Genomic DNA, 13,024 nt, shown 5'->3' on the forward strand with positions numbered 1-13,024 from the left:
TTAAACATCTCTTACATAGGTCCTAATAAAAAAAGGGATTTTGATTTCTAGAGCTATCAACTGGCCAAACTGAACTGTGAAAAATCTAAATGTACAATAAATAAGAAGCAAAATGAAGAGATTCGCAGAACTAATTATATTAACCATAACATTTTTAAACTAAATATCACACAAAAAAATCTAAAATAAATCAGAAATATCTGATTAGAAGGTTGCAAAATAAGCACAGAATTTAGTTACCTTATATATCCTGGAACATTCACTGATTTCCTTATTTTTATGTAATTGTAGCTTCTTTTTACTAGTAGGAGTGATAACAATATAAATTTTTATATCAATAAAAAATATAAAATTTACCATTTAACCATTTTTCCATTTATTGAAATATAATTGACATACAACATTGTATTAGTTTTAGGTTTATAACATGATGATTTGATGTATGTATATATTGTGAAATAATTACCACTATTAGTTTAGTTAACATCTATTACTTCACATAGACATTTTGTGTGTTTGACAACTTTCAAGATCTACTCTCTTAGCAACTTTCAAATATGTAATACAGTGTTTTAAACTTTAGTCACCATTTTGTTTACATCCTGGACTTATCTTATAACTGAAAGTTTGTACCTTTTGAATCCTTCACCCATTTCACTTTCCTTCCTTGCTTCTGGCAACCACCAATCTGTTCTCTGTATCTGTGCATTCTGGCTTTTTAGATTCCACATATAAATGAGAATCATACAGTATTTATCTTTTACTGTCTGTCTTATTTCACTCAGCATCAATGCCCTCAAGGTCCATCCATGTTGTCTCAAATGGCAGGATTTTCTTCTTTTTTATGGCTAAATAATAGTTCAGCATGTGTGTCTGTGTGTGTGTGTGTGTGTGTGTGTGTGTGTGTGTGTGTGTGTGTGTGTGTGTATTACAATATCTTTATCCATTCAGCCTTTGATGGATGCTTAGGTTGTTTCCATATCTTAACTATTGTAAATAATGCTGCAGTGAACTTGGTGGCTGCAGATATCTTTTTGAGATAATGACTTTTTTTTCCCTTCAGATAGATACCAAAATGTGGAATTGCTGAATCGTATGATAATTCTACTTTAATTTTTTGAGGAACCTCCATACTGTTTTCCATAATGGCTGCACCAATTTACATTCCCACCCAATGCACAAGGGTTCTCTTTTCTCCACATTCTAGCCAATGCTTATCTCTTGTCTTCATGATGATAGCCATTCTGACAGGTGTGAGGTGCTATCTCATTGTGGTTTTGATTTATATTTCACTGATGATTAGTGATATTGGACACCTTTTTATGTATGTGCTGGCCATTTGTATATCTTCTTTGGAAAAATGTCTATTTAGTTCCTCTGCTCATTTTTTAATCCCTTTTTTTGTTGTTACTGAGTTGTATATCAGTTTCTTCCATGATCATGTGATATGTGACTTTTTCTCTTATTTTAGTATTTGAAATAAAAATATGCTGAAGATGTTCTATTAAAAGGCATATTTTTTTGCCAAGTGACATCCTATGTCTTGGGAATTCTAATTTCTACTTTTGTTGCTATATTTCTTTTTGAGCTTCAATAATAGTATTTATGACCTGACAAAGTAGATATACTAACATTTTCCTTCTTTCCTAGAAAAGCATGAGGAAAAGCAAAATACTCATTGATTGATCCAGATTCAATATCTTCCATGTTCATCAGGTATGTACAGTATTGTAATTTTCTAAACACTATAAAATTTTGGCTTCTCAGCAGTCGAAATTATCTCTTGCGCTTTTTTTCATATGACATATTTGTTATGCTAGCTCTACAGAATATTAGGTATATGGACTCCTTAATCAAAATGGATAAGCCCCTCCCCATTTAAAAAGCTTATGTAGTTGAATATTGAAGTGGAAAATATGCTTTGTACCCAAATGAGAATCTTGCTATTAGATTTGGCTGCCTTTTTCTTATTAAAAGAGCGGTTATATTTTTAAAACCTGCTTTGATAGAGAATAGAAAGAGAGCTCCATTATCAAAAACAAAGACTTGTTAAAGGTAGTATTGAAAATAAATAATTGCTTTTGTTCATGAATGGCTAAATCTATTTTGTGGTTTAAAGAGCTAAGAACAGACTGCTTCCCTTAGATTGTTAGCAAAGAAATGTTTTCATCAATTAACATTCTTTGCTAAGAACAGTTTTTTCCAGTGCTATTTCTCAAATAGAGCATTACATAAATAGAGCTGCCCAAAGAACAATTCTTGGGCTTTTTTCTTTAATGTTTTAGAATATAATAATCATGGCATGCCAGTTCAAAATGCTGGCAGAAAAAAACAACAACAAAAACAACACGTTTCAAACAGATAATTTACTTGGAGGAAAAAGTTGCCATTAGGTAGCCATTCCTGCAAATTAAATAAAAGGTACATCACCTACAAATTGTGCCAGTCTTCCTCTTCATTGTGCTTTTGCCCAACATTCACATCTCAGTAGGATGAAAAGTAAAGGGCAAGGCGTAGGAAATACAGAGTATCGTCACAAAAGGACCCCATCTGTATGAACACACCATTCAATTCCCCCAGAGCTATTCCCTCGCCTCAGCTTTATCTTTTCCTCTTCTAGGAAAAGAAGTGCTGAAGTGATTACCACTTTATGAGGGTCCATCGAGGGGATGCGATACTCATGAACGTTTAGGGGCGCCTGGGTGGCTCAGTCGTTAGGCGTCTGCCTTTGGCTCAGGTCATGATCCCAGGGTCCTGGGATTGAGCCCTGCATCGGGCTCCCTGCTCAGTGGGAAGCCTGCTTCTCTCTCTCCCACTCCCCACCGCCCCCTGCTTGTATTCCCTCTCTTGCTGTGTCCCTCTCTGTCAAATAAATAAATAAAATCTTTAAAAAAATTAATCGTGAACGTTTATTGAGCAAGTTCTCACAAGACAGGCACTATTCTAAAAGCTTTACCTATTTTGATTGAGTTAAGACTCACAGTGATATTTTGGTAACACTGTTGTTCCTATTTTGCAGAATAGGAAACTGAGGTAAAGATCATACAACTAGTGGATGGTAGAGACCAGATACATACCCAGGCTGGAGAGCCCATGCTCTCTATTCTCCTCTCTATTCTCCCTGTCAGCGAAGGGAGACAACTCATAGGGAGTGTTCCTCAACATGCACAGAAGTGGACCTCTGTCATGCTTTTCTTTAGTAGAGAGCTGCTCCCTAAGGGGAAGGGGAAGGTCCTAGAGGGAGAGAAAAGAAGGCAAGATACAAGTGAGAGTTAAGGGGAGAGACAGATATTGAACCAAGAAAAAGAAAGCAGTGTATTTAAAGGCAGTTTATGAGAACATGAGAACAAAGAGGGTGGTGGAAATAGACTTAAGGGCTACAGCAAAGTGATAAACATCTGTGGTAAATTTCCTTCAAGAAAATAAAGAAAACAAAGCCAAGGTTTAGAATGAGATCATGCAGCATTTCCTTTTATACACAAATTAACCTAAGCCCAGAAAAGATTTGAGTGTGACTGATATATTTTACAGATCAGTAAACACAGGACCAGAGAGATTAAATGACTTGTCTAAGACATGAAGAAGCAGGTAGCATAGGCAAGGCTAGAACCCAACCAGATCTCCTGACTTTGAGCTCAGTGCTCTTCCACCAACTATATTAAACATACTTTGTCAGCTTTTAAAACACAGAAGTGGTAGTCAATAGGTTTTGACTCAATTTCAGGACCATAAAAAATAATTACAGAGCACACATGTTGAAGATTAAACACAAAATACCTTAAACTATCATCTTCTCAATAGGCAAATAGTATTATAGGAGAGTAGTGTAGATAAAGTAGCCATTTATAAATGCAAAGAAGAGAGTTCTTGGCATAAATGCATATTTTTTAACCTCTAATGTTTTATCCCTATACAAATTTTTAAATTGAAATTATTTTAGCTTTGAAAAATTTAGTCACACAGGTATATATGGCAAAGAGTGAAATGTCTAAATCACATTAATTTCTTCTTTACTAGAGAGATTAAAAAGGTTGGATGAAAAAGGAATCTTAGGTGAGAGTTATACAGCCAGTTTTAATGCTGGTTTTGTAATCTCTAATTCTCTTTCCAGCTCGAAAACTCTATAATCTTAGAAAACCGATAATTGAAATAAACATTAGATGAAAATATTATAATTTAGGTATATTTGAGCCAATGAGATTATGATACACCACCTAACCTAAGTCTATGAGAAAATTATTTATAGTGGTTTCAAAAAGGGGATATTAATAAGTTAATAAAATGCTGCTGGTTGTTATCTATGGCATTTTAGACTATGATAATTGATTAAATTTTTTTTTTACCTATTGAGAAATAGAAGGAAGAAAGCAAAAAGGAAAGTTGAAGTAAAGTAGAAATGAGGAGACCTTTTCATATATAATCTCTTAGATATCAAAGACCCTTGTATTTATGTTCAGATATAGGTACAGTAGTATATACTCACACTAAAAGTCTAGAAGTTTACGTATTTCACATTTTTAAAGTTAAAAGTTAATGAGTAGTGTTTGTGAGAAAGGAGAAGTATATTATGCCTCATTTTCATTAATGTGGGGGCAGTAGTGGAAAAATAAATGAGTTTTCCAAAGCCAAAAGGTAAATCATTGAAAGCCTAGAGTTTTGAAATCAGGTTTTCTATTGCCCATAGAAATGAATTAATTCTGTGTGGGTGGAATTTTTTTCTTATCTCAAATTCTCTACTTTATGTCAATTTCCTTGGCCTTCTCTCTACTGTATTTTTGTTATTTATGTCTCACTTTCACATCATTTGGCTGTGTCAAAAGAAGAATAATCTTCTTAATACCACTTGAGACTTCACTGATCTCTCTCAAGATGGATAACAGTTATGATTAGTGACTCTAATAATGTTAGAAATTCAAATGTGACTTGTTAGAGGTAAATGATCTAACTGATCTTCAAGACAAAGAAAACACCAAAAAATTAGAATGTAATTTTCCAAAGACTTATTTCTACCACCTGGGGTAGAAAGAAGAGGAAAAACTAAAAAACCCACAGAAACAAATCAAACAAGAGGGAAAGAATGTACATTTTATCTAAAGATGTTCTATTAAAAATGAGGTCTCCAAACATTCTCAATCATATACCTCTATTACTAAACAAATTATTTAAATATAATATCATACTAACATTATATAAATTATAAAACACAAATATAGAACAATCCATCAGTATGAAAGAAGATGTATTGAAATATATAATATTGGTAATTTTTTAAAAAGATTTATTTATTTGAGGGAGGGGCAGAAGGAGAGGGAATCCCAAGCAGACTCCTCGCTGCACAGAGCCTAACTCGGGGCTTGATCTCATGACGCTGAGATCATGACCCCCACTGAAACCAAGAGGCGGATGCTCAACCAACTGGGCCACCCAGGTGCCCCTATAGTATTGATAATTTAAATAAATTTTAGTGAGAGTTTTGTGATAGAAAATGTTGCATGACCTTGGAAATCATGGTTTAATACCTGGTCATAGAAGGATTCAAGTTTAAGATCAGTTTATTCCAATACTTGGCTATAAGGGCTATAAAAGCTAAAATAAATACCACAAAAAGACATGGAAGAAATACAAAATTGGCTTCATGTACTCAATTATGACACTCAAATTTCAACTCCAACCAATAGTTATACTAAGGTTGTGATTTAGGCTTTTTCTCTAACAAATTTCTGACTTCCCTATCAGTCAGTTTTCCCTGCAAGTTTTTTTTCTTTAATGTTTAACAATGGCATCTCAATCCACTGAAATGCTACTTGGAAGATTTTCAATCATGTTAGAAAATTGTTTCCAAATTTACTAAGTTTTCATAAATGAGAGTTTTAACATGATGTGCTTATGTCATTTTTTTAAAGTTTTTGTTTGTAATAGCTTTATTGAGACATAATTTATATTCCATGAAAATATATCCATTATAAGCATACAATGTGATTACTTTTAATGAATGTATAATTGTGCAATTGTCACCACCATTTAGTTCTGGAATATTTCCATCACCTGAAAATGTTCTGTCATAGCCACTTGCATCCAATCTTCCCAGCCTAGCTCAAGGTCATCACTAATTTGCTTTTTGTCTCTATATTTTTTTCTTTTTTGGAAGTGTCATACAAATGGTATGATATAACATGTGGCTTTGGGGTGCCTGGGTGGCTCAATTAATTAAGCGTCCCACTCTTGGTTTTGGCTCAGGTCATGATCTCATGGTCATGAGATCGAGCCCCTCAACAAGCTGGCTACTCAGCATGGGGGGTCTGCTTGAGATTCTTTCGCCTCTTCCCACTCCCTCCTCCTCAACTCAAGCTCTTCCCTCTCCCTCCTCCTCAACTCAAGCTCTTCCCTCTCCCTCCTCCCTCCACTCAAGCTCTGTCTCCAAAATAAGTAAATAAATAAATAAATAAAATCTTTAAAAAAAAGTGGCCTTTTCTGACTTTTTTCCTTTTGGCATAATATATTGCAGGTTTATTCATGTTGCAGCCAGTGTCGATAGTTCATTATTTTTATTGTTGAATAGTATTCCACTGTGCCACATCTAATCATTAGTTGATAGCCATTTTAATTATTTTGTTTTTTTTCCAACTATGAATATACTGATATTATTGATGTAAACATCTTTGTGTGGACATGTGTTTTTATTTCTTGAGTAGACATCTAGAAGTAGAAGTGCTGTGTCATATGGTAAATTTGTATTTATATTTTAAAGAAACTATCAAATGGTTTTCCAGAGTGGGTATACCAATCAGCAATTTATGATAGCTCCAGTTTTCCACAACCTTGTCATCACTTGGTATTATTAATCTTTTGCCTTATACCCATTTTAGTGGTCGTATAGTTGTATTATGGTTTTAATGTCCATCTCCTTTATGATTAATCATGTTGAATATCTTCTCCTGTGATGATTAACCATTTTTATAACATTTTGGTAAAATGTCTATCCAAATATTTTGTACATTTTTAAATTGAGTTGCTTGCCTTTAGATGTTTAGAAATTCAATATATATCCTAGATATAAGTCCTTTATCAGATTATGATTAGAAAATATTCTTTCCCCAGGCACCTGGCTGGCTCAGTTGGAAGATATGTGACTCCTGTTCTCAGGGTCAAGAGTTTGAGGCCCACATTGGGCACAGAGATTACTAAAAATAAATAAAGAAACTTAAAAAAAAAAGAAAATATTCTTTCCCAGTCTATGGGTTATCTTCTCATTTTCTTACTAATGTGTTTTGAAAGACAAAATTTTTATTTAAAAAAACTTTTATTTTTATTAAGTCCAATTTATCAATTTCTTCTTTTATGGATCATGATGTAGTATCATATTCAAGATATCTTTGCCTAAAGCAAAGTCACAGAAATCTTGTACTATGTTTTCTTCCAGAAGTCTTATAATTTTTTTTAAGATTTTATTTTTAAATAATCTCTACACCCAACATGGGGCTTGAACCCATGACTCAGAGATCAAGAGTCGCAGCCCTTCCAGCTGAGCTAGCCAGATGCCCCAGAAGTCTTATACTTTTAGTTCTTAGGTCTATGATGCAAACTGAGTTAATTTTTCAGTGTATTGTAAGGTAAGAATACAAGTTCATTATTTTGCATATGGATATCCAATGCATTTCTTGAAGAAACACCCCTTTCCCCACTGAACTACCTTGGCATCATTGTTGGAAATCAATTGACCATAAATGTAATGACTTATTTCTCTACCCTCTATTGTATTTCATTGATCTACATAGCTATCATTATGCCAATACTATATTCTATTACTGTAACTTTTTAATAAATTTTGAAATTGGATATTGCAATTCTTCCTATTCTGTTGAGGTTTCTTTGTTATTCTTGTTTCTATGTATGTGCATTTTTAAAGGATTTTATTTGTTTATTTGACAGAGAGAGAGCACAAGCAGGGGGAGCAGCAGAGGGAGAGGAAGAAGCAGACTACCCGCTAAGCAGGGAGCCCGATGTGGAGCTGGATCCCAGGACCCCAGGATCATGACCTGAGCAGAAGGCAGACACTTAACCCACTGAGAGCCACCCAGGCACCCCTGTATGTGCATTTTAAGACTGGCTTATCAATTTCTACATAGAGTGTTTGCTGGGATTTTGATAGGGATCACATTGAATCTATGTCAGAGATCTTATACATTTATAAAATATATTCCCAAATATCATATTCTTTTTCATGTTATTATGAATGGAATTGTTTTCTCAAGTTTATTTTCAAATTGTTAATTCCTAGTATATAAAAACACAACGGATTTTTATGTACTGATCTTATATCTTGTGATCTTGTTAAATTCATTTATTACTTCTAGTGTTAGTTTTGTTGTATATTTAGAATTTTCTATGTATACGATCATGCCACCTGTAAATAAAGATAGCTTTAAACTCCCCTTTCCAACTTATATGCCTTTAATTTATTTTTCTTTCCTTATTACAATGGCTAAAGTCTTCAGAACAATGTTGCATAAAAGAGGTAAAAGTAGATATCATTTTATTCTCAATCTTAAGGGAAAATATTCAGTCTTTTACCACAAATGTGATGACAGCTACAGGTTTTTCATAGATGCACTCTATCACATCAAGGAAGTGCCCTTCCTATTGCTAGTTTCTTGGACATTTGTATCATGAACGGGTGCTGTATCTTGTCAATTGACTTTTCTTCATCTATTTTCATCATTTTGTCCTTATTTTTAAAAGCTATTAAATGACAGAAAAATATGGCATTTCTTGACTTGTGGTTCTTGACAAGATAATGTACTAGCAGGTGCTGTTAACTTATCCCCCCAGTCCAACATGAGATGCACAGAAGTTGTAACCAGCTGTGTGGAAGCCCTATGATGAGAATTAACTGACCAGGTGTGTAAAGGAAACAGGGGTCCAGGAATGTGAAGGGCCAGGTGCCATGGATGGAGGATAGGATATAAGGAGAGCTCTTTTTTTTTCTTTAAATTTTTTATTGTTATGTTAATCACCATACATTACATCATTAGTCTTTGATGTAGTGTTCCATGATTCATTGTTTGTGCATAACACCCAGTGCTCCACGCAGAACGGGCCTTTTTAATACCCATCACCAGGCTAACCCATCCCCCCACCCCCCTCCTCTCTAGAACCCTCAGTTTGTTTCTCAGAGTCCATAGTCTCTCACGGTTCGTCTCATAAGGAGAGCTCTTATACGTGATTTATGTTCTCGCCCCTACTGTTCTAATCAGTTTATTGCCACCTTTATGAAGCAGACAGATAGTTCTGGAGTTAAGAAACTAATGAAGTCATATTTTCACAAAATTTATTTAAGGAAAATAACTTCAATTCTAGTACTTTATTCAACAGTTTGGTGTGGTGATCATTTGATGTCCCAGGGTTGGCACTGAGTCTAGAGCTACTTTACAAATGGAAATTGTTGACTTGCCAAGTACCTGCATCTGTCTGACAGCCTTCTTTTGCTTTAGGCTTCACTCTAAGCTGGCAACTATATGGATTCCATCAGTAACTAGTATACTGCTAACATAGATCATTTATGAGGGCTGTCACCTTAATTTTTGACAGATCATTTTTGCTTGATATGTAATTCTTTATCCATAGATTTTTTTTCTTTCAGCACTTCAAATGTGTTCTTCCATTGTTCTCTGGCTTCTTTTGTTTCTGATGAGAAGTCAGCTATTAATTTTACTGTGGTTTCCTTGTACATAATGAGTCGTTACTCTCTTATTGCTTCAAAATTTTCTTGTCTTGGTCTTCTAGCAATCTGATATATCTAGTTTTGACTCTTATGTTTATTCTACTCAGGATTTACTGGGTTTCATTGACCTGTAGATTAAATTTTTCATATAATTTGAGAAGTTTTAGGTTGCTGTTTCTTCAGATATTTTTTATATACCCTTCTATCTCTCCTTTCTTTCGTGTACTCCCGGCTATCCCACAGTTTCTGAGGCTCTGTTCACTTTTCTTCAAACTTCTTTTTCTTTCTGTTCCTCAGAGTGGGTAGTTTCCATTTCTTTTTTATATTTTCTTTTTTTTTTTATTGAGAGTCCCTATTTGTTGAGTCATTTTACCTTTAAGTTTTTTGTTTTTTGTTTTTTTTTTAAGATTTTATTTATTTCACAGAAAGAGACAGCGAGAGAGGGAACACAAGCAGGGGGAGTGGGAGAGGGAGAAGCAGGCTTCCCGCGGAGCAGGGAGCCTGATGCAGGGCTCGATCCCAGGACCACGGGATCATGACCTGAGCCGAAGGTAGCTGCTTAACCATCTGAGCCACCCAGGCGCCCCTACCTTTAAGTTTTTAAACGTACTTATAGTAGCTGGTTTGGATCAGTTGTACAACCCAACAAGTAGGCCCACTCAGCACATCCACTGGTTACCTCTTTTTCTGAATTTGGGTTGTGCTTTCCTGTTTTGTTTGTTTTGCATGTCTCAAAATTTTTGGTTGAAAACTGGATTATTTTGGTTAAAATATTATAGCAATATTGTATCAAGTCTGGTTTTCCTCCTGAAAGGTTTTCTTTAAATTGCTAGAAATCAGACTTCAGAGTCTGTTTCCCCTGAGCTGTGTGGTCACCGATATCTCTGGTAAATTTTCCTATCTTATTTTCATGTTTTAGCCCAGTTTCTAAAAAATTACTGTACATACATAAAATAAATATAAATTCTAATTTTTTCTTCCTACGTCAGTAGCATGGCAAATGGTTCTGCCTTGAAAAAGCAATCCTATTGCTCATCTTCTCAAAGTTCTTCTCTTGCTCCCAATTTCACAGGAGGAGAATTGAGTTGAAGAATATAGGCTTTGAGGCTGGGGAGTGGGGAGGAATAGACACAACACTAAATAAAGCTCTTTTCCCCAACAGAGACTGGCAATATTTGGAACTAGGCAGGTCATTTTTTATAGTTTGTTTGTTAGACAGTTTTAGACTGTTACTCTTCATAGTGCGATAAGATGGTCATAATATAGGTTCTGTTTTGTTGTCAAATATTCGCATAATATTGTCATGAAATCTTTTTATTGTAAGAAACAGAGACTCACTAAAGGCAAAGCAGGAAAAGAATGTATTAGGGGTGACTATAAGAAACAGCTCATGGAATACTAAAAAATGAAGTGTATTCTGGCTTCGTGGAGAGAATAGGAGCCCAGAAAACATCAGGGCCAAGGCAGCCGCTCTCTCTGGCTCACTTGTTCTCTCAATTCCAAATTTTCAGGAGATGAATCTGATTGGCACTGTTATAGGTTATGGCCAATGGTCTGCAATGGAGTGGTTACATTTGAATCAGTTCTCCCCTGGCTGATACCATGGCCAGATGCTAGGTCATGAAGCTTGCAGGGCTGCATACTTCAATAGACAAATGTGTCTATTACACTTACCAGGTGTTTGATGCCTTTATGATTTTATAAAGTTGTTACATTCTCATGACTCCACTGTGTTCCAAAAAACAGAGCAACCTGGATACTTCGGATGAAAAAAATGTAGGTAACCCTTATTAATCTGCTTGACAAAGCTGAGTTTCAACTGCTTTTCCCAATACACAGAATTTTAGCTCTGAATATGATAACTTCATCCCAAAGCACATGCAGTCAGTCCTTCTCACACTGGTCCCCCCTCACAGAGGGGCAGAGACAGGTCCTCTTAGAGATAAGATCTAAGGCTTTTCTCTCTTGGGGGGGCTACATGGCAGAAATCTCTCCTCTGCTCTGCCACATGTTATCTCACTTCTCTACATTGAACCTCTAGTCCCAACTTTTTATAAGTACCTCCCAACATTACTGATTCTACGTTTTCTTTGTTGGAAGTCAAATTCTTCCAAGGACTAAAATAAGGATTAATGGATGTTGGCTTTGTGGGAGACACTTTAGTAGTCCAAGGCACTATGGAGGATACAGTCATGACTATTACATGTATCCTATCTTCTAGGAGAGAAGGCTCACACACAAGTAACTACACCATGGGGTAAAGAGTGCCACAATAAAACACTAAGGCAGAAATCACCCTCTCTAGAGGTGTGGGTAAGGTGGGGAAATCTTTGGGAAATGCTTTAGAGGTAACTATTGGGTTGGGCCTCTAAGGGCAGGGGAGGATTTGCATATTCAGAGAATGGTCTGGAGGTGGGACACACTCAATCCTGAAAGCCTGAGCCGAACTATTATTAAGCTTTAGCAGCCATTCTCAGGACCAGTTTATTCCACTGTTCTCTTTCCCTCATTTGCCACCTGCCTCTGTTTTAACATTCCTTTTAACAGCAAACAAAAAAAGCAACTATTAATTAGTGTGATTTTTGGAATTTTTATATTTATTGCTCCCACCTTCTCCCTAGGCTTCCAATAATGAGAAAGGAGGCAGTGTTTATGCTCTCCCCCTTTTCCTTGCTGCCTCTGCTATTATTTTTCAGGAATACTAATCATTATGAGCTAATATGAAAATAATAAACATTCGAGAGTCACAAAGTTTTCATAATCATGAAAGGTTCTGATTGACTTCTTTCTGAGATGGTAACTGAAAAAAATCCCTTTGATTTCTGCAGTTTACTTTTTTTCTTGAAGGTGGTGCTCACCAAACATTCTCAGTCTTTTGAACTTTGCCCTAGATCCCACAGTCAGGCTCAGTAGAGCTCCCTCTTCCCACACTATTTCCCAGCAGTTAGACCCCACCTACCTAGGTGGTTTGGCTAGCAGGTTAAATGCTCCCTCTTCTCAAGTTGTTCATTTGCATTTATATGTAACCTCAGAGTGGGAGACAATGGTTTCTACCCTTCACTGGAAATCTGGAATCAAGGCATTGCAATTTGCAAGTAAAAGGCCCTTTTGTAAGAGAGAACTTTACTGGCAAAATGAGTTAGGATTTTGAGGAGAAAGTGCACACCCTTCAGAATCTTTTCACTTGTATTCAAGGGCAAGGATACTGAAGGTTGAAAAAAATAAAAGCCTTAAGAAATTCCCTTCAGACAGTTTTTTGGTGAGAAGAAAAGCCGATAGATGGAGAGGAAGGTGGGCTGGAAG

The 13,024-nt window shown here is 35.6% G+C and overlaps 1 protein-coding gene across 1 annotated transcript in view; it reads right to left on the bottom strand.

Annotated features, from left to right (window-relative positions):
- Positions 1–13,024, bottom strand: part of CCDC148 (coiled-coil domain containing 148) — a 236,888-nt gene that overhangs the window by 221,423 nt on the left and 2,441 nt on the right. The window contains exon 2 of the mRNA XM_035726921.1: positions 3,078–3,234. Coding sequence (XP_035582814.1) covers positions 3,078–3,165 — 88 coding nt within the window. The 5' untranslated portion in view covers positions 3,166–3,234. The remainder of the gene's footprint in view (positions 1–3,077; positions 3,235–13,024) is intronic.

Source organism: Zalophus californianus, chromosome 3 (assembly GCF_009762305.2).
Source record: "Zalophus californianus isolate mZalCal1 chromosome 3, mZalCal1.pri.v2, whole genome shotgun sequence".
NCBI classification, from domain to species: domain Eukaryota; kingdom Metazoa; phylum Chordata; class Mammalia; order Carnivora; family Otariidae; genus Zalophus; species Zalophus californianus.